Source organism: Mus musculus, chromosome 15 (assembly GCF_000001635.26).
Source record: "Mus musculus strain C57BL/6J chromosome 15, GRCm38.p6 C57BL/6J".
Lineage (NCBI taxonomy): Eukaryota > Metazoa > Chordata > Mammalia > Rodentia > Muridae > Mus > Mus musculus.
This window is the reverse complement of record NC_000081.6, coordinates 68,223,974-68,244,389: the sequence shown is the minus strand read 5'-3', so window position 1 is coordinate 68,244,389 and position 20,416 is coordinate 68,223,974. Positions and strand designations below refer to the sequence as shown.

General features: G+C 46.0%; 1 protein-coding gene across 12 annotated transcripts in view; it reads left to right on the top strand.

Annotated features, from left to right (window-relative positions):
- Zfat (zinc finger and AT hook domain containing) overlaps positions 1-20,416 on the top strand; it is a 175,209-nt gene that overhangs the window by 14,533 nt on the left and 140,260 nt on the right. For 11 of the 12 annotated variants that reach the window (XR_003951402.1, NR_152182.1, XR_001781548.2 and 8 more), the window contains exon 2: positions 19,447-19,623. Coding sequence is in view for 6 of the 12 variants with exons in the window: in XM_006521124.4 (XP_006521187.2) it covers positions 19,447-19,623 (177 nt within the window). In the remaining 6 variants the exon portion in view is untranslated. Of the gene's footprint in view, positions 1-3,883; positions 5,508-19,446; positions 19,624-20,416 lie in introns of those variants that run through there. The other variant, XM_011245683.3, reaches the window with a different exon arrangement.

Sequence of the window (20,416 nt, the reverse complement as noted above, 5' to 3'; positions counted from 1 at the left end):
GAGAGAGGCCAGGGGACAGTGTTCTGCACTGAGAGAGGCCAGGGGACAGTGTTTTGCATTGAGAGTGGCCAGGGGACAGTGCTCTGCACTGAGAGAGGCCAGGGGGCAGTGTTCTACACTGAGTGAGGCCAGGGGACAGTGTTCTACACTGAGAGAGGCCAGGGGCAGTGTTCTGCACTGAGAGAGGCCAGGGGACAGTGTTCTGCACTGAGGGAGGCCAGGGGACAGTGTTTTGCACTGAGAGTGGCCAGGGGACAGTGTTCTGCACTGAGAGAGGCCAGGGGACAGTGTTCTACACTGAGTGAGGCCAGGGGACAGTGTTTTGCACTGAGAGTGGCCAGGGGACAGTGTTCTGCACTGAGAGAGACCAGGGGACAATGTTCTATACTGAGAGAGGCCAGGGGACAGTGTTCTGCACTGAGAGTGGCCAGGGGACGGTGTTCTGCACTGAGAGTGGCCAGGGGACGGTGTTCTGCACTGAGAGAGGCCAGGGGACAGTGTTCTGCACTGAGAGAGACCAGGGGACAGTGTTCTATACTGAGAGAGACCAGGGGACAGTGTTCTGCACTGAGAGTGGCCAGGGGACGGTGTTCTGCACTGAGAGAGGCCAGGGGATGGTGTTCTACACTGACCCCAGGAGATGCTCAGAGGGAAACATTGGGCCTAAAGAATACATTCCATCTCGGCCTTTTATTTTTGCATAAGTGTTCTCTAGGAAAGCAATTGTGAGCATCACGACCTCCCATATACCCTCTTTAAAATGAACAGTTCACTTGTGTCTGAACAATTTCACTTTAGGGTCCCTGTACTTATTTGTTTTATTTATTTGTATTGAATGTATGAATTTGGGGGCAGTATATATATATTTTTTTATTTCAAAAAGAGGGCAGGATTTTCTTTTTCTTATTTCCTCATCTATTTGCAGCTGCCCTGCAAAGTGAGGTGTGTGGGGCCAGGCAGGGCTGTCTGACCCTGCAAGACTCTAGCCTGTAGCTGAGGTGGGCACTTCTCTGTCCCCCCAGTGGCAGGAGTCCTCAAAGCCAGGCCCCAGACGACACAGACGTTTGTGTTTCTGGAGGGAGGCCTGGATCCTTCTCATTTCTAATTGTGCCTGGCAGAGAATGTGACACATATTGGGCACTCATTAAATACTAAATTATGAGGCCACTGCATATACATTAACCACAGAGGCTAGTTATTCAGAGAATAGATCTAAGACTTATTGAATATTTTGTCTTCAGGAAAAGGAGCTGAGGGTGGGTGAGCGATTTGGAAACTTCTTTCCTTACCTGCTGCTTTCTCCTAAATTTAAAGTTCTCCTCTGGAGTTGCAAAAGGCATTAGCCATGTTTGAATATTAGAGGGCGGTTCCTACTCCTGGAATTGATTTTGAAGCCCTGGACACTTAATAAGTAAGGCCAGTCTCAGGCTTTTATAATAAATAAAGCAGACATGTACAATTTGGATTAGAATTAGCATGTTTCCCATATCCGCCTCTAGCTTCCGTCCGGGCTGTTAGCTCTTTTGACTGTGACCCTTGGAGCCCCAAGCACACAGCTGGCATTCAAACCTGCAACAGTAATAAATGGACATGTCTCTCCGTCACCTGCCTTCCCCTGAAGACTGTGACCGCACTATGGAAATTCCGTAGCCTGTATTTCCACCCACTCTCTGGTTCCACTTTCTAGCTGAGTTCCAAAGGTTTTGGGGTGGTAGAAGCTCTGTCCTAGCTTCCTGGGGGTCAGGGAGGTGAGTAGTGACAACCTTCCTGGTGTTCTCGGAACAGCGCAAGTGGGTTCTGGGTTTGTATCTACACCAAACCAGGATGTGCTGTGAGTGGGAAAGACTTTTGAGTTGGAATATAGGATGGAGTCCTTCATAGAACTTTCAGAAATGAGAAATGGGTTACAGGGTGAATACTGTTGTGGGTATATTCAGTTAAATAAAGTGTGCTGCTAAACGTCATCTTAGGTGCTGTGTTTTATCTTAATATGGGTTCTAGACAACTAAAATCCCATCTCTGGCTACCTCACATTTCATTTGGTGTAGTGTGTGTCTGGGCTGGAGTGGATGGATGTAGTTCCTCACGTATCTGTGGTGTTTCCCTCTGCCTCCATCCAGACAGGACCACCTTCAGAGACACTGCCCATGCACCAGAGGAAGGAAGGATCTGTGGAGTTCACCCTGCCTGGCAGGGGCACTTACAGGTCTGAGTTTACTCAGTGGATTGTCTTAACTTGCAAGCTGGGCAGCAAGTCCTACCCAGCTTTCCCACAATGCATGCTCAGCCCAGGTCTGTGGATTGTAAATGTTAACTATGTACAAGTGGGCTGAGTCAGGCCAGAATTTTCCAGGGTTTGGCTTTTCTTGCTTGGACCCCTCTTGCCAGAAGCATTCTGCCCACAGATGGCATACATGGGGAGGGCACAAGAGCAGCCACAGAACCTGTGTCCCATGGGAGCAAGCTTCTCCCATCTTAATGTTAAGGCAAATGAGGAAACAACAGCTAACAGGCCAGGTGAGGCTGTGTGGCCTGGCTGCCTTCCTTCAGTATCCTTCCTGCCTTTCTTCCATGCCCTGTCAGCTTTTATGACACTTTGTCCTTGTCTGCTGGGCTGAGGGTGCAGGGGGTAGATTATGTGAACAGAACTTGGGCCCATAGGGAGAGGCTGGGAATGCCTTCCAGAGCTGGGTCCGAGTTTCTTCCTCCACTTCCATCCTGGTTCCTGATAAGCCGTTTTAGTATCTGTCGTCTCTTCTTGCTTCTGTTCATCTCCTGACTTTTTCTCTCTCTCCTTTCCACTTCTTCTCAGCTCCTTGAAAGTCATAGCCTCCATTTCTACCTGGTGATCCCTGATGCTGTTTTGTTCTAGTAGTTTCTGAATTGCATATGCCTTTTGTTTCCCCCCAGTGTGTGTGCATATGTATGTATGCATATGTGTCTCATTTGCCCATATATCTATGCATGCATTTTTGCTGTGTGTGTGAGTGTATGGATATGTATTTGCACAAACATTTACGCTTTACATGTGTGTATCTCAGGGGACTGAGCATGCAAGTGAGGAAGCAGGCAGTAGTGTTAGCTAGCCAGCTAGACTTAAGGGTCTAACTGCTGCCTGCTGTCTTCAGCATCAGGACTTTGCTAACCTGCAGTGTCTCCATCTCCTACTTGATTGCTCCCTCAGTAACCTCCCTAACATCCTTGTAGGGTCCGTGGTGGCAGGTGTAGTTATTACATCCAAGGTGAGTCTCTGTGTATTCAGAGAGGGGAATGTGGCTCAGTACACCTCAGTGCCTGTAGCCCAGAAACTACCCTACAGCAGAACGGACGTCACTCAGACAGAAACGAGAGACTCTTACCATCTCTTCAGTGGCAGATAAAATGTAAGTCTCTAAATCTCTTCAGGTCTAATTTCTCATCTGAACGATGACTAGCTCAAGCTGTTGGTTGGACATGCTTGGAAGTAGAAGCTGGTCTTTGGTTAGCCATATCCAAAGCCTGTGAAAACCATGCCAAAGCAAGGCGAGCTTTGACAGACAAGACACCAGCCTCCCCTGCCCACAGATAACCCCCGAGGTACCATGCCAGCCCAGTCCTGTTGATGCCTCAACAAATGCACACCTTTAATGTGTGGGATTACCAGGCATCTCAGAAAACGCTGATGCACACACCAACCTCTACAGCTCACAAAGTTAACGGCTTTATTAAATGCCAGGGAGAAATCCCAGAGGCGTTTCTCTGCTGAATTTGAATTAACAAAATAAAATGAGGAATGTACAATATCAGCTATAATTATGGCTGGGCCAACAGTGGCATTATAATTTTATGCATACACATTTCTTCCATGGTAAAATTTGACATGAAAATTTTAAAGTTATTTTTAAGCACTCTCAAAGTGAGAGCCCTGTGCAATGAAGTAAATTTACACGGAATAGGGTAATCACTGAAAAAAGAAAATGTGGCCCTTTCCATGGGAAACACGACAAACACTAACAGAGACAGGAATGGTCCCTGAACCCAGCAGACCTGTGGGAACATGGCATCATGAGGCTTCGATGCAGAAATCAATAGTGCAGTCCATCAGAAAATGGTGGAGACCACGACCCATAACTCACCTGATGCCCCTGAGCAGCAAGTTTCTGCCACGATTCCCACGCTGAAAGTAGAAGCAGCAGAAGTTTCATTGCCTGTTTGAGAGGGCAAGGGTACTGCCCCAGATGGCAGCAGAGTGCTCCCAAGTGCCCAAGTGGCTTTCTGGCTTTGCTCATCTTCCTTCTGAAGTAATCACTGTTCCATTGCTGGGAAGATACCATGACTAAGGCAACTCTTATGAAAGAAAGCATTTAGCTGGTTCTTGCTTACAATTTTGTTACAATAGGTTTAGTCTATTATCATTATGGTGGCATGTAGGCAGGCCCTGGAGCAGTAGATGAGAGCTACATCCAGAAGGAAGAGAGAGAACTTGGCCTGGCATGTTCTTTTGAAACCCCAAAGCCCAGCCCAAGTGACAAACTCCCTTCAACAAGGCCACACCTCTTAATCCTTCTCAATCTTTCAAATAGTGCCATCCTGCTGCCTAAGCACTCAAATATCTGAGCCTGTGGGCACCATTCTTATTCAAACCCCCACACTATCCCTCACATCAGTGCACATGGGCGCCAGTGCTGAACTTCCTGCTTAGCATTATTGCTGCTCTGCAGAATGGTGCTTTATAGCCTTCAGGCCGATTAAGAATAGGCCAGGCAGTGACTGGTTATGAGGAAAGTCTGTTCAGAGTTGACTCTGGCCTGACTCACCTGCCAGGGTTGACCAGGTGCCCCTGCGCTGCCCTGCCAGGACAAGTCCATCTGGCTGTGGATTTGATTGTGCCTTTGGATTGAGTTCCTACTGTGTGCCCACCTGCTGAGTGACCCAGTAATACCTTCCATGGCCTAGTCTTCTCATTGTCAGGTGGACACAAATGCCTCTCTTTGATGAGGTAAATGTGAAGGCTAATAAGTAGGGTCATAGGTCGAACAGTATCTGGCAAAGTCAGTGTGGTAGCTTTGTTTCAAATTTTGTTGTATTGCCACAGATGACCACCAGAGGGTGATGTTAGCACATATATTTGCGAAAAGTTATCCACCTGGAATGGTGGTTCACTGTTGCCTGGTTTTGAGCTGTCCCTAAGCTGTGTGGTGGGCGGAGATTAGTAAGTATATATGATTAGGGTAAATCCGCATCAAGTTATTTCCTGTTAGCAAGTAGTACTACACAGGGAACACAGCTCCTGTCTACTGTCTCTCCTAAGTTCTAATTATTCCTTTGATTATAATGCTGGTTAGGTTGGGGACAGCAAGACTCACATTTCCTCTCAGCACCCACTATGAGAAGAGCACGCTGACACCACAGGTCGGCTGATGTGGCAGGCAACTTGGAAGGCTTTGTTGAAGCTTTGGTGGTGTTATTATTTCGATGGGAGATCCTTGGCAGCTGGTTAACACCTCTCAGCCCCAGGCTTCTCTTCTGTAAGTGGGGATGGTGATGGTGGCGATGATTATGGTGATAGTGGGGATGATGGTGATATTGCTGCTGCAGCTGCTAGTATTGATTGTCATGAGGGTGATAATGATGGTGATGATGGTGGTGGTGGTGATAGCACCACCAATTTGGCTACTTCCCAGGACATCAGTGATGATGAAGTTAGTCACCGATGTGAAGCAGTATGTGGATATTATTTACTGTTGGAGGTAGCATAGATCTTATTCTGCAGCCAGGCTGGCAGGGAAGGTTGGGATGGCACTCGGGCTGTGGAATCTTGATGCATTGTTCTTGTGGAAGGTACATGGACAGTTGTAAAACACTGAACTCTGGGTAGGTAGGTCTTCTACCTACCCAAGTCCTCTACTTCCCCAGGTCTTCTAGTCATCTGGCTGTCTATTCACCTGAGTCCTCTACTCACTTAGGTCAACACTGACCTGGCCTACACATTGCAGCACTGGAATCTGCCGCCTGGAGGCTAGGCAGTCTGCACTTACCATGCCCAGAGTGTCTACTTGTGATACACATACGTTGTATGTCTGAAGTATATTTTCTCATTTAATCCAAAGCTGAGTTGACTTTGCAACTGGGAAATCAGTCTCCTCCTTTTTCCATTTGGGTCCTCTTATCAGTCTTGCCTGTCCCTGTGAGAGAAAGACAGGAAAAGACCCTTATGGAGCTCCACCTAGCTCTCTTCCACCAGGGCAACGTTTACATCCTTTGATTTGTCACTGCGTTCAGAACTGAACTTGGTCTAAACGCCTTTGTCAGTCTGGTGCCCAGCACTTCTAGGAATGCAGAGCTGTTAGGGACGTTGACGTCCACCTCAGGAAACACACTGTTGTTTTGTTTCATTGTCCATCTCCTCAGACACCAACTCAAGTGTGTATGTATGTGTATGTATGCATGCGTTTCTGTATGTGTACATGGATGTGTATATGTGTATAGATGTGTGTTTGCGTGTATATGTATTTCTTTGTATGTATGTATATTTCTGTATGTGTGCTTGCATGTGATTTGCACATTTGTGTATGTATGGATATATGTATGTATGTATGTGTTTGTATATGTGTGTATATTTGTGTTGTATATGTGTGTATGTGCACATGTGTGTCTGGATGTGCCTGTATGTATGTACATATGTATGCGTATCTGTGTTCACATATGTTTGTGCTTGTACACTTGCCTGTGCAAGTGCATAGGGAAGTTAGAAGTTGCCATCAGTATGCAGAGGTTCTTTTTTTTTTCTCAGAATTATTTATATTTGTATGTGAGTACACTGTAGCTGTCTTTAGATACACCAGTAGAGGGCATCAGATCCCAGAACAGGTATTTGTGAGCTGTCATATGGTTAATGGGAATTGAACTCAGGTCCTCTGGAAGAACAGGCAGTGCTCTTACCTGCTGAGCCATCTCTCCAGCCCATCCAGAAGTTCTTGACTGCTGCTCTACCTTTTATTTTGAGACAGGGTCTCTTACTGAATTTGGAGCTTGCCATGTTTGGTAAGCTGGCTGACTACTGAACTTCCAATGTCCATCTGTCTCTATCGCCCAGGTGACAGGTTTGCCATATCACCTGGCTTTTTTTTTTTTTTCCATTTTTTATTAGGTATTTAACTCATTTACATTTCCAATGCTATACCAAAAGTCCCCCATATCCACCCACCCCCACTCCCCTGCCCACCCACTCCCCCTTTTTGGCCCTGGTATTCCCCTGTACTGGGGCATATAAAGTTTGCAAGTCCAATGGGCCTCTCTTTCCAGTGATGGCCGACTAGGCCATCTTTTGATATATTCACCTGGCTTTTTATATGGGTGCTAGATATCTAACTCAGACCATGCTTGTGGAACACTGAGCTGGCCTCAAGGAAGACTCTAATATACAAAATACCCTCATTCATACCCTGTCTTTCCAGGGCCTCTCCCTGGAACTGGTTGTTGGGATCTGGGCAGAGTCTGAATTTTCACTTCTTTCTCTCACTCTTACGGCAGGCTCCATTTCTGTGTCTGTCTCCTCACGCCGCTTTCTCTGGCTGCCTTCCTATAAGGTAGCAGCTATCTCTCAGATGTCACCTAGGTGTGAAAGCTTTTATGAAAAACTACTGACTAGCATCCCTGGGACTGTGTTGACTTCTATGGTCTGCCAAATAGAATTAGGAGCTATCTGGAAGATTCCTAACCCAGATCCTGCATTTGGGCCCCTGCTGCCTGAACATAGGACACAGATGATGGCAGGTTTCCTATACGTGCCTGCTACCTCCAGGCCTCCTGGACAACCCCATTCCTAGCCCTTCCTGGCTGATCATGGTAGTCTATGAGGAGCTGGTTGCCTGCAGAGGTACCAGCTTTGGTCAGGGTCTCAGTTCTGTCTCTTTGCTGCTGCTGCCCTCCAATATCCTGAGAGTTGTGTTTCTATCTCCTGGATCCTGGACAGGCCAGTTCCTTATCTGTGGGAGCTCACAGCTTCTCCAGACACAGTTGCTCTATGTAGATGTTTGTATGGAGATAACCCACTTTCTACATCCTGATTTTTTTTTTTTTGCCTACAGTTTTAAACTTTTACTATTATTAATCACGTTTTTAATGTACATATCATAAAATGAATATGCAGTTTACAACAGAACAAACACAAGTAGCCTATAATTGTTTGTTTTTTTTAATGTCATTATCTTTAATCATCAGGGAAATAGAAATGAAAACTACTTTGAGATACCACAACACCCCAGACAGAATGGTTGTCATCAAAAGTCTGACAGCAACTATTGAAGATACATCCTGATTTTTAAATTCATCTTTAGAGCTGAGCGCATCACTTCAGAACTCCACAGGGCATTCTCTTAGGCTAGTTGCATTTGCTCACCTGTACCATGGGATCATGTCTCTGTGGATGGCTTGGTTGCCCTGCTCCTCTGTGTAGGTGGCCAGATTGTACATGGTGTGATGGCATCATGGTTAAGGAAGATAGCTCACTTCACATAGTAGGTTCATCTCATTTTGTATCATGGAAGTCTCACACATGCTAGAAATGTGACCTATTACAATAATCTCCATGCACTGTGATTTTCTGATGGGTTCTAGGGTCTTAAGGAATTGTAGGGGGTACCCTTTAGGCTGGCAGCATGGTGGCCAGGTGTGTGATAGGAGTCTGACAATACCTGCTACTGTTTTATTCAGATTCTTGGATAAAATCTGGGTTCTTGTCCTCAAAGAGTAGCTTGCAGCCAGTGTGTGGGTGCAGACTGGGAAGAGATGTCCTACAGGGGGAAGAAGGAGCAGGAGTCGGATTTCCCTGAGTTCATAGCCAGCCTGTCTAGTACTTAGTGTGTGCCTGACCTGCGTAGCCTCCATTGGATCATGAAAACTTTATGAAAGGCCATTGATTGAAGCAGCTCTGGCACCAATTGGTGTGACCTGAAGCATGCATATCGTAGTCTACTCACCTTTGTTTTTGCCTTTTAGTGTCATGTAAATTGTTAGTACTTCTTAGAATAGATGTTGTCCTCCAGTGGAGAACTATAGAGGCTTGACTGGGATTCTAATATAGGTAATGTGAGCCTGTGTGGTACTGGTTGAAGGTGAGATCTTGATGACTGTAAGCCTCCTCTTTGCCTGCTTTATCCTTTTTAAATTTTAATTCCAGTAGGCTTTAATAAGTGATGGTGATGATGGCGGTGATGGTAATGCTGATGGTGGTGGTAGTGAAAGTGGTGAAGGTGGTATTGATGACCGTGCTAATAACAGCAGAGGTGATGCTAGTAACCATGGTGATGATGGTGCTGCTCCTGGCAGTGGTGGTTATAATGCCAATAGCGGTCATGGTCATGGTGATGATGTTTGTGATGATAGTGACATTAGTGATGATGACAATGATGGTGGTGGTGATGGTGATAATGGTGATGATGGTGATGGTGATAACATGGAATATATATACAGGTAGTTAAAGATTCTTCAGAATAAATGGAATGGAGGAAAACATACTAACCTGATTTTTCTTCCCTTAAAGATAAAGGAAGGGTGGGGACTGGAGCTACAGTTCAGAGGTTTAGAGCACTTGCTGCTCTTTCAGAGGACCTGTGTTCCACTCCCAGGACCCACATACTGCCTCAAAAATAATCTGTAACTCCATTTTCGGGGGATCTGATGCCCTTTTCTGACCTTCAGGGACACTAGGGCAGGTAGCGTATAATATATATATATTATATATATATAACATATGTATATAGCATATATATATTATATATATATTATATATATATATATAAAACAAAGGAAAAGAAAACAAAGGAAGGAAGGATTTTATGGGACTGATGTACTGCCTGCTGCATCAGGGAGGCATGTGGAAGGGAGTGTCATATTGTACAAAGCTGCACAATATATCAGACTTTAGTCATTATGTTAGATGTGACAACAATCTGGCTTCATGTTAAAATATTTCCAGTCCTATTTTGGAAGCTGCTAGCATCTATGAATTGAATAACTTAAGGTCAAGCGAAAAGCAGAAAAACAAAAATATAAGGATGTTCTTGCCATATCTTCTCACAAGACAGACAGTTCAGTAGGGACTTGGCTTTAGCTGTTGAACTCTTGCAGTTAATTCACCCAAATAAAAATTAGTTGGAGAGCAGAGACGGCGATTTATGCAAATCGAGGTGCAGAAGTAAGAGATTTTTAAAGTACAGTCTTTATATGGAGTAATTTAATAGCGTAGCAAGGTGGCGTTCTGTCTACTTGTGGTTGCTGATAAATGCTTATGCATTTTGCAACCATTAATTCATGTAACTGATTTGGATTCTTAATGGAGCTCCATAGGCATTATTACTGAGAGGAAGAGCCAGTGAGGCAATGGCTCCTGAGTGGAGGGTCATGAAAGGTACAGGAGGTGTGGGCTATGCAGTTAGGAATGGAGGGCCAGAGCTGCTCCAGCTCATACGCTTGGACTGCACCGTGCGGTGCCTCTGTGAGCCGTGCTCCTCCCTCCCACCACGTCTCAGGTCCCAGTAGGGCTTGAAATTCAGTGCATTGTGGTGCTTCCTTCTGGCCTCCGCTGTCTAGGGGAGAAATCTGCTGGCTCCTGGATTGTTTTCTTTTCTCCCTTGCTGTTCTCATATATTTCTCTGTTTTTCAGTTCTCAAAAGTTTGACTATATTTCTTGGAATAGGTTTATTTGATTATGTTCTTTGGGATTTGCTCAGCTTCTTAAATCCATTGGTTTATTTTTATTTACTTATTTATTTTTTAATTTACAAGTTTTCAGTTGTCATTTCTTAACACGTTTCCCCAGTTTCAGCATCCTTTCCTCATCCCTGGTCTCTGATGAGTTTTAGCTCTTCTGCCGTGACTCCTGGGTCCCTACACTCTCTTCATTACCCTTTCCAGGCCATAGGTGCCTGCTCTTCTGTGCTCAGCATCACTGTCTCCCCTGCTCTTGTCATGGGGGTTTGAGCCTAGCATTGGAGGCTTTGGTCTGGTACTGTTTTGGTGGTAGCCACTTTAATTCTCTGTTCTAAACTTTCCAGTAGGTACTCCCTTGCCTTGCCTCTCTCTTGGATGAGGATCTCCAGTTCTCACGGCATGTGTTACTTAGATTTGCTTTTGAAGACATTTTTGTGGTGGTTGCTTTAGTCCCTAACAGATCATTAAGGTTTAGAGCACTTGCCCATTTGTTCTGTTCCCAGGACTCACGTGGTGGCTCAACAACATCTGTAACATCCTCCTGTCTGTGTCATCTTGATGATGCCTGTTAATGGCCTTCTATCCTTCCCCATGCTATTCTCCTGTTTCTTGAAGAGTCACAGGGAATGAATGGTTATGAGTAATGGCTGTTTGGGCTGTGAAATCCTGGATCATATTTAGCTCTTCTGCCTAGGCTGGCACTCTTGACTCTGTTGTGGCAGAGGGTCGGTGGGCCTGCATTCATCTTCGCTGTTTCTGAACTTCTTTTGACACCACTGGTTTGAATGTTGGAATCCAGGCTTCCCACTAGGCTGGGTGATCAAGTCTAGGCTCCAGTGGGCTGGGTGGCAGAGTCCAGGGTTCCAATGGGCTTAGTGATGGAGGCCAGACTCTCAACAGGCAGGGTGGTGGAGGCCAGACTCTCACTGGGCTAGATGATGGACTCTTGGCTCTATTCTACCCGTATTGACTCTGGGATAAATTGGTGAAACCCAGGCCCACACCGACTCTGCCAACATTGGGTTGGACAGTGAGGTGTAGTACCTCTGTTGCTCTGTTAAGGTTGCCCAGAGCCAGGAGGTCTGATGGGTCTCAGTGCTTCTCCCGTGTGGCCTTCTGTAGCACTTTAGTCAAGAGCTGGCATGAGCATTATGGCTGGACACTTGTGAGAGTCCTGATTCCCTCTTAACTTTTGAATGTAGGATGGAGCCAGGGCCAATGTTTACTGAAGTGTTTGGTCGTGGTGGGGCGTAGAGTGCCTCTTTTGCTTGGTAGTTCCTGCTTGTCTTTTGGTTTTTGCTGGAGTTTCCAGATCTGTGGCCTCTTGGGTTTCTGACAGGAGGCAGGATGAAACCCAAAGCATACACTGCCGTGCTGTTTTCTAGGTCTCATGGTTGTAAACTGGCCTGTCTCAAGTTTGAGTTTCCCTGTGTTTGTCTGATCTGTAAGCTCGGAGCTTTCAGCTGGCGTTAGTGAGAAGAATGGATTCATGTACTCCGTTTTTCTGGGTCCTTTTGCCACAGGGTTTGGAATGGCAGCTGTGCATTGGTCTGCCTTTGGCTGAGGGTGTATGTCTGTGCAGGATACCTTGGCCTGGCTGCTGCCCATATTCTGACACCAGCCTCTGTATCTCCTCACTGGGCTATGGGCCACTCACCTGCCATGTCTTGTCTGGCCTCTAGCTAGCCTTAAGTCTTTTTCATTTCAGTCAATTTCATGTGGATGGAATCAATTTCAGGAGAGTTAGTTCGGAGTCTGGAGTGTTGAAAAGTTCGCCAGCAGTGGTCTCCCTCTCGCCATGGTCTGCGTTCTCAGAGTCTGGCCTCCTTAGGCCGACAGGCTGTAGATGACGGGCATGTCAGTCTTGCACCATCCTCAGGAGAGGGTAAGATGTAGGAATTAGTCGTGTGCTGTGTGTTGCCCCAGGCACATGTGTCTGTCTGCCTCTTTCCTGAGAGTCCTGACAGCCAGAGGGAGTCCCGGAATCCTGACAGCCAGGCCTGAGGAGCTTCACAAGATAGTGTAGACAGGCACATGTCCCTAAGGATATTCCTGTAAGAAAGAATATTATAAGAGTTCACCCAGGGCTCCTGACCACACCACTCATGTCGGTGACACCCCTTGTCTCTTCTTCTCTTCCCCATACTGTGTCTGGATTTGGAAAGAGCATGGGAGCCCCTGAAAGGATGGAAAAGGCCCTTAAGGACACGAGAAGGATCCTCCTTGCTTCTCTGTCTTCCTCTGACTTGATGTGCAGCAGGTCTGAAGATGCGCTGCAGTGTTCAGTGATTCTGTTGCCTCTGATTCCATTTGTCACTGTTTCACAATGGGCATGAACTCACTGTTAGTTCTGTAGTCAATGGCCTCTTCAAGCTAGGCACTGGCGGCGTAAGGGCTGAGATCACAGAGGCCAGAGGCCTGTTTTAATCTAGTTATGCCAAATGGACTTACCAGGAACAACAGCAGAGGGTGTTAGTGTGTCAGGTGCCAGAATATTCTTCATAGGGACTAAATTATCCTTTGAAACCCCAGACTCACAGTCCAGTTCATGGTCACCTTCTGGGAGGGCTGGGGCAGAGCCCTTGTTCATCTTAGCATTCCTAGGGCAGTTTAGGCCAGAGGTCCACGGAGGACCTGGCTGCTCCTTAGCTCAGAATGTAGAATGAGGACTTGCATATACCAGCATCGGAAGGGTTTCCTCTGGAACAGTGCAGAGATAATTCAGGGGAATTGCATGCTCATGCACAGACTGCTTGCAGTGGGTCTCCTTGTGCTGAGCATGTCATTTTTCCTCTGAGGTCTTTTGTTAAGGAGGAGAGCATAGTAATTGGACCCCAAAATGCATCCAAATTATCACATCCTCATCAGAGCTGGCTGACAACATAATTAGGACTATATTTCAGGATATAAGATACACTTTTCATATCTGGCCACTGTAGAAATAGAAGTGGTTCTTCTGTTGTTACTTTAGTGTATTAATAATCCTTAACATTTGGGGGTGTACAGCATAATACAATGCCTCTTTTCAATGCTTTGGCATTTTGCTGTTCATGCATGGCTCTAAAAACATCTTCAAGAAGTGCTCTCTCACCTATGTTGGAGGCCTGTGCTCAAGAGGGTATGCCCGGCGCTTTGTCCTGGGTGTCTAGGGCAGGCAGTTATTGAAGACATAATTTCGTTGTTAGTAACGGAGCAGAGGCCCTCACCTGCCTACCCTCTGCTGCCCACTTCCGATCACAAGCAATGTTCTGCCTGGTGTGTTTCTTCTCTCAGCCCTGCGTATCCCACTTTCATGCCCATCTCTGTTCTTGGCAGACCCCTTTAGTGACCTCTTATATCATGCCAGTTCTCCCCCAACCCCATTGTTTTCTGATTCCTCATGCAGCTCAGGTTCTTGCTGTTTTCTGCTGCAGTAGGTAAACAAATCCCTCCATTTGCAGAGGACTGGTGCGGGGGGTGGGGTGGGGGGTGGGGGGGGTTCTCAGCAAGGCAGGACTTGAGAGAGTTGGGTAGCACATGAGTGAGGGACTGGGGCCTAGCTCTGAGAGTGAAGACATCACTGCTGGAGCTTTCAGCCATACTAATTCCTGTTCTGCTCTGCTCTTTTATTTTTCACTTTTTATTCTTTAAGCTTTTTTACAGTTCAGACTTTATCTCCCTCCGGGTCCGCCCTCCGACTGTTCTATATTCCCCCCCACCCCCCACCCCATCCTCCTCACTTCCGTCTCCAAGAGGATGTCTTCATCCCCCCCACCCCCCCAGACCTCCCCACACCCTGGGGCTCCAAGTCTCTGCTCTTTTAACACCCCAATTTCTGGGAGTTACCATCCCATGTGATGTTTTCTAGGACCTGTCTCTTGGTCTCATTCCCTGCTGAGAAATTTCTGTCCCAGTGGCCTTTTCTGGTCCAGGGTTTTTCATTGAGCCCTGTTTCATGCTTGATCGAACCCACGTTTCTGGGCATGGCTCTGGGTCTCAGGGCTTGTGTTTGTCCTCACTCGGAACTGCAGGCATAGTCTACCGCCCAACAGCTGACCACGCAGTGGGTATAGGGGAAGCTCATGCTAATTCATAGCAGATGGCCGAGTTGGGTGTCACCCTGGGGTACCCAGGCCCTCTCTGGAGCTGTCTTCCAAAGAGTCATCATATTTGTTTAATCTCCACATGATGTTTACTGTGCCTTTGAACTGAGAGAGGTCTTATAACTCTGTGGTCCCCAGACATTCTTCACTGCTAAATGTCACAAGGTTCTCAGACTTCTGAGAACGTCTGGGAAATGATGTTGGAACATTAGACTAGTAGAGGCTGGCTGGGAAGTTACACCATGGCAAACTGTAAGAAACAGTGGCTCTGTGTTGTCTGTGTCATGGTGGATTGAGGGTTCACCTCTCTGCAGGCCTGGGACTAGAGTCATCCTTGTATCCACAGATTGGGTCAGGGCTTGTCAATAGCCTGTTAGTCAGTCATTATATGTTTAAGTATGTGTCAGACATGGCTGGCTTTAGTCCTGTAGATGTCCTGAGTATTTTAGCTGTAACTTGGTAGAGCTCAGCTCGTGGTTTCTAGCCTCACATATCCATGTCAAAACCAGTTATCAAGGTATAATGGTTAATACTGTCCATTGTAAAGGACCTAGGGTCACCTATATCATATCTCTGAAGGATAATCCAGAGTCTGCTAATCTGAGTGGGAAGACCCATTCTAACAATGGGAGACCCCGTTCCATGTGCTAGGGTCCAGACTGAAGAAAAAGGAGAAAGTGAACTAAACAGTTGTCTCTGCTTGCTGACTGGCAGTGTGACCAGCTGAGGACAAATAAAGTCGTTCTTCACTAAATTGCTTTTGTTGGGTGTTTTAACACACCATAGGAGTAACCAATACATAAGGCATCGGGCTTCCGGTCCTACTGCTACTCTAGCCTGTTTTCTCTCTTGTGGGCTGGGGATTATAGCCAGTTTCTGCCTAAACCATGTTGATATGTGCATGATCAGCAAGAATCACGTTGAGAAAACATAGAAAGCATTCTTTCTATGCAGAAAGAAAAGCGTTATTAAAAGGCAACACCTTGCCTGGAAAACATTTCTCGTTCTCTAAGAATTAAACCTTGCTTGGAAAAGATGAAGTATCGGCTGATAGTACTCAGGAGAATGTTTTATTGACAAAGCAGTGTTCTGCTAGGTTAGATTTCTGTTTCACATATTTGGTAGGAACTGATCTCTGAGGCACTTAAGTCCCTTGGTAGTTTGTGGTGAGATCTTTCCTGTGAGTCCAGGGAGGGTCTCCTTCCTGTGACTTCCTGTACCTGGCTGGCTTTGGTCTTTATGCCAGCAGTGCTGTGTGGCTGCTCACCCTGGTGCTCATATTTTCTTTCTTGCTTCAAAGAGAAGTAGAAAAATGGAGCAGGAGGGTGGGGATCAGAGAGGTTTTTATTTTCAGATAAAAGAGACAGGGACATGTTTGCAGGCCCGCGGGAGAGCTCCAGTAGGAAGGAAGGAATGGATGAGCTTCAGAACGAAGCAACAGTGACTGAGCAGTGGTGCTCAGTGGGTGAGAGGGGCGGGCCTGCGTGCTCTAGCCGTTGCATGATGTGGCCAGTGGCCTGCTTTCCTGGATAAAGGCAACAAGGGATGCACTGTCTCTCTAAAGGTAAAATGACACAGTTCATGGCATCTGCACTGTCCCATGTCCTAGAGCCCACAATCCTGCAGCTGCCTGTGAGGCTAACCAGAGTGAGGCTAACCAGAGCGCCAGGGTTGTGCTGATTCTGACATGAACATCAGCCAGAGTGCCCTGGCATAGGTGAGGGAAGAAGCAGGCCGGGCATGGGTCTGTGGGGAAGGAGCTGCTCTGGCTGGATCTAGTGAAATAGCAGAAAGGTAAACTGAGAGAGACGTGTAGTTCCTACTTAACAGGACAGTGCAAGGGCCTAGAGGTCTGGGGTATTGGTGGGTGTGAGCCCAGCTCTGAGAGCTGACATGTAAGTCCCATGGGGCACTAGGCAGTGTGTGGTTTCCAGCTATCTGGCAAGGCAGAAGGCAGCTGAAACATAGCCTTGGAGCATGGTGGGATCTCCTGGTATTTGCTACCCAGGAAGGTATTGACTGACCTTCTCTGCCCTGACATCAGCTGCCGAGAGAGTACCTGAACTTCTCCAAGGTGCTTCATCCATTTAGGGATGGGAGTCTGGTTGAAAAGCCATGGTCTTTTGTATGGTACCAGTTACTCCATTTCAGTAGATATGTGAAAATGTCAACCAAAAGCCTTGTAATGGCTTTTGAGTCCTAAATATAATGATTTTATTTGTATCTATAATTCTTTTATCAGATTGAAATGTGAATTCTTTCTCCTCTTTATGTCTTCTTACCTAATATTGTGTTAGGAATAATTAGTTTTGTTATGAACAGTGACAATGTTTAGATAGGAATTAAGTGGCAGAGAGCAACATATTCTACCCGCTGCTGGATGAGGCCTCTCAGAGGACAGTTATGCTAGGCTCCTGTCTGCAAGCAAAGCAGAGTATCATTCATAGTCAGGGGTTAACTCTCTCTCATGGAGCGAGTCTCACGTTTGGCTAGCATTGGCCGGCCATTCCCTCAGTCTCTGCTCTGTCTTTATCCCTGGCAGGTCAAGTTTTGTGTTGAAGGTTTTGTGGATGGATTGGTGTCCCCCTCCCTTCATGTATCAAAAGATGGCCTAGTCGGCCATCACTGGAAAGAGAGGCCCATTGGACACGCAAACTTTATATGCCCCAGTACAGGGGAATGCCAGGGCTAAAAAATGGGAATGGGTGGGTAAGGATGTGGGGTGGGGGAGGGTATGGGGGACTTTTGGGATAGCATTCTAAATGTAATTGAGGAAAATATGCAATAATAAAAAATATTAAAAAAAAAAAGGCCTGCCTGGCTATGCAGGAGGTAGCCACCGCAGGCTCCATATCCCCCACTGCTAAGAGTCTCAGCTAGGGTCACCTCTATACCTTCTTAGGGGCCTCCCCTATCCCACACCAATTTCCCTTTTCTCTCACAGCGCCCCCCCCCTCCGCTTTCCCCATACCTAATCATCACTCCAGTTCCCCTCCCCCTCCCCACTCTGAGCCAGTTTCCTCTGTCTACTCCCAATGTCTGTTTGGTTTCCCCTTCTGAGTAACAGTCAAGCATCCTCCCTTTCGTCCTTCTTGTTACTTAGCTTGTTTGGGTCAGTGGAGTATAGCATGGGTATCCTGTACTTTATGGCTAATATCCACTTATAAGTGAGTAAATACCATGTGTGTCTTTCTGGATATGGGTTACCTCTCTCAGGATAATATTTTCTAGTTCTATCCATTTGCCTGCAAAATTTCATGATGTCTTTGTTTTTAATAGCTGAATAGTATTCCATTGTGAAAATGTACCACATTTTATTTATTCATTTTTTCAGTTGAGGGACATCTAGGTTGTTTCCAGTTTCTGGCTATTATGAATAAAGCTGAATAAATCCATGATAGTTTTATTATGAATAAAACTATGAACATCGTTGAGCAAGTGTCCTTGTGGGGTAGTGAAGCGTTTTTTGGGTACATGCCCAGGAGTGTTACAGCTGGATCTTGAGGTAGAACTATTCCCAGTTTTCTGAGAAACTACCAAATTGATTTCCAGGGTGTATGTACTAGTTTGTAATCCCCCCAGCCATGGAGGAGTGTTCTCCTTTCTTCACATCCTCACCAGCATGTACTGTCCCTTGAGTTTTTGATCTTAGCCATTATTACTGGTGTGAGGTGGAATCTCAGGGTTGTTTTGATTTGTATTTCCTTAATGACTGAGGGAAACAGATGCAGAGACTCACATCAAACATTAGGCTGAGCTCAGGGAGTTATGGACAAGATTGGGAAAGATAGAGGGAGATGGAGGGGTCAAAGACACCACAAGAGGACCTACAGAGCCACTAACCAAAGAACATGCACGGACTGGACACATATGTAGCAGATGTGCAGCTTGGTTTTCATGTGGGTCCCCTACCAGTTGGAGTAGGGGCTGTCCTTGACTCAGATGCTTGCCTGCCTTTGGATCCCTCTCCTCCTGCTGGGCTGCCTTGTCTGACCTCAGTGGAAGAGGATGCATTTAATGTGCCAGGGTAGATTGGTACCTAGGGAGGGAGCAATTGGGGAAGAGGGGTGGGAAGGTGAGACTAGGAGGAGAGGAAGAAGAGGGCTGTGATCAGGATATAAAGTTAATAAAAAAATAAATAAATGAATAAATGAATAAATGAATAAATAAATAAATAAATAAATAAATAAATAAATAAAAGCAGTGCATTCCTAGCTTTTGTGCCCCATTGGGTGCAGGAGCCAGCCATTCAGTTCAGTTGTTGTAAGGGTCTTAGTTTTCGGGAAGCATTGCCTTGGCCGAGCTTCCTTGCACCTGGTCTGAGAGAGTTTGGCTAGAATTCCATGTGACCCGCAGTGTGCCTCTCCCTTCATCTGAGAGCAGGATTTGGCTTGAGGTTAACTTCCATGTTAAACCACAGTTATGTTTCCATTGACTGTGCTTTTCTGGAGTTTGGCCTGCTGGGTGGGTCTCTGCAGCAGAAAGTTTTGAAATACGGAAAAAAGAATATTGTCATTATGCCCACCTGAGGTATCTGCAAAGGGAACAGTCTGCAGGAAGTGGACAATAAAATAGCCCCCGCCCCCCATCTCTCTCTTTCTCTGTTCTTTGTAGTAATCATTGTTTATGTGTCAGAGAAGTAACAATACTCCCTGTAATTTTTTTCTTACAGAAAACACAGCCATCTTCATGTGTAAATGCTGTAATCTTTTCTCACCAAATCAGTCAGAACTCGTGACCCACGTTTCTGAGAAGCATGGGGAAGAAGGGGTCAATGTGGATGACGTCATCATTCCCCTCCGGCCTCTGAACACTCCAGAAAACCCCAACCCAAGCAAGGGTGGAGATGGTAAGGACCACAGGCATGCTGGGCAGGGACTTATGATATAGGAACACTCTAAATTACTGTGAGGCCAGCTACCTGGCTCATGGACACAGCAGAAACTTAGAAAATCCACCTCAGAGCCAAATACTTGTCTGAATGTAGATCTTGTGGAAGTTCAGCTCTTTGAATTTCCTACCCAGTAGCTTCTGTAGGTGTTCCTCTAATACCTGGTCAGTGATATGTGTGTGTGTATGTGTGTATGTTTGTGTGTATATGTGTATGTATATATAGGCATGTGTATATGTATATTTGTCTATATGTATGTATGTGTATATATGTGTGTGTATTTATATGTGTTTATATATGTGTGTATGTTTGTATATATGTGTTTGTACATATGTATGTGTGTATGTATGTACGTATGTATGTTTGAAGCAGGTTCCAGTAGCATAAAGCAGGAGTCTGACCTTAGACAAGTGTGGAGTGGTTCAGCTTTAGCATCTATCAGCTGAGTTATTTAAAGCAAATGAAATTTATTTTCTAATCCTCACTTTACTTATCTGAGAAATGACGACAAATATTCAGATTAAGTCAGAGAGTGTGGCTTCCCTACCTCTGGTCCTGCACAGATGAGGATGAAGGTAGGTCTTGTACGCTATCAATAAATTACTCTCTGTAAGTTGGGAAACAGTGTCTCCAAACCCATATTTTAAACCTAAAGGAAGGTTGAGACTGTGACTCTTTCAGGTTCACAGTCAGTGGGCAAAGGGAGATACATCTGTCTGCAGCTGCTGTACCTCTGTTCCTGAATGATATC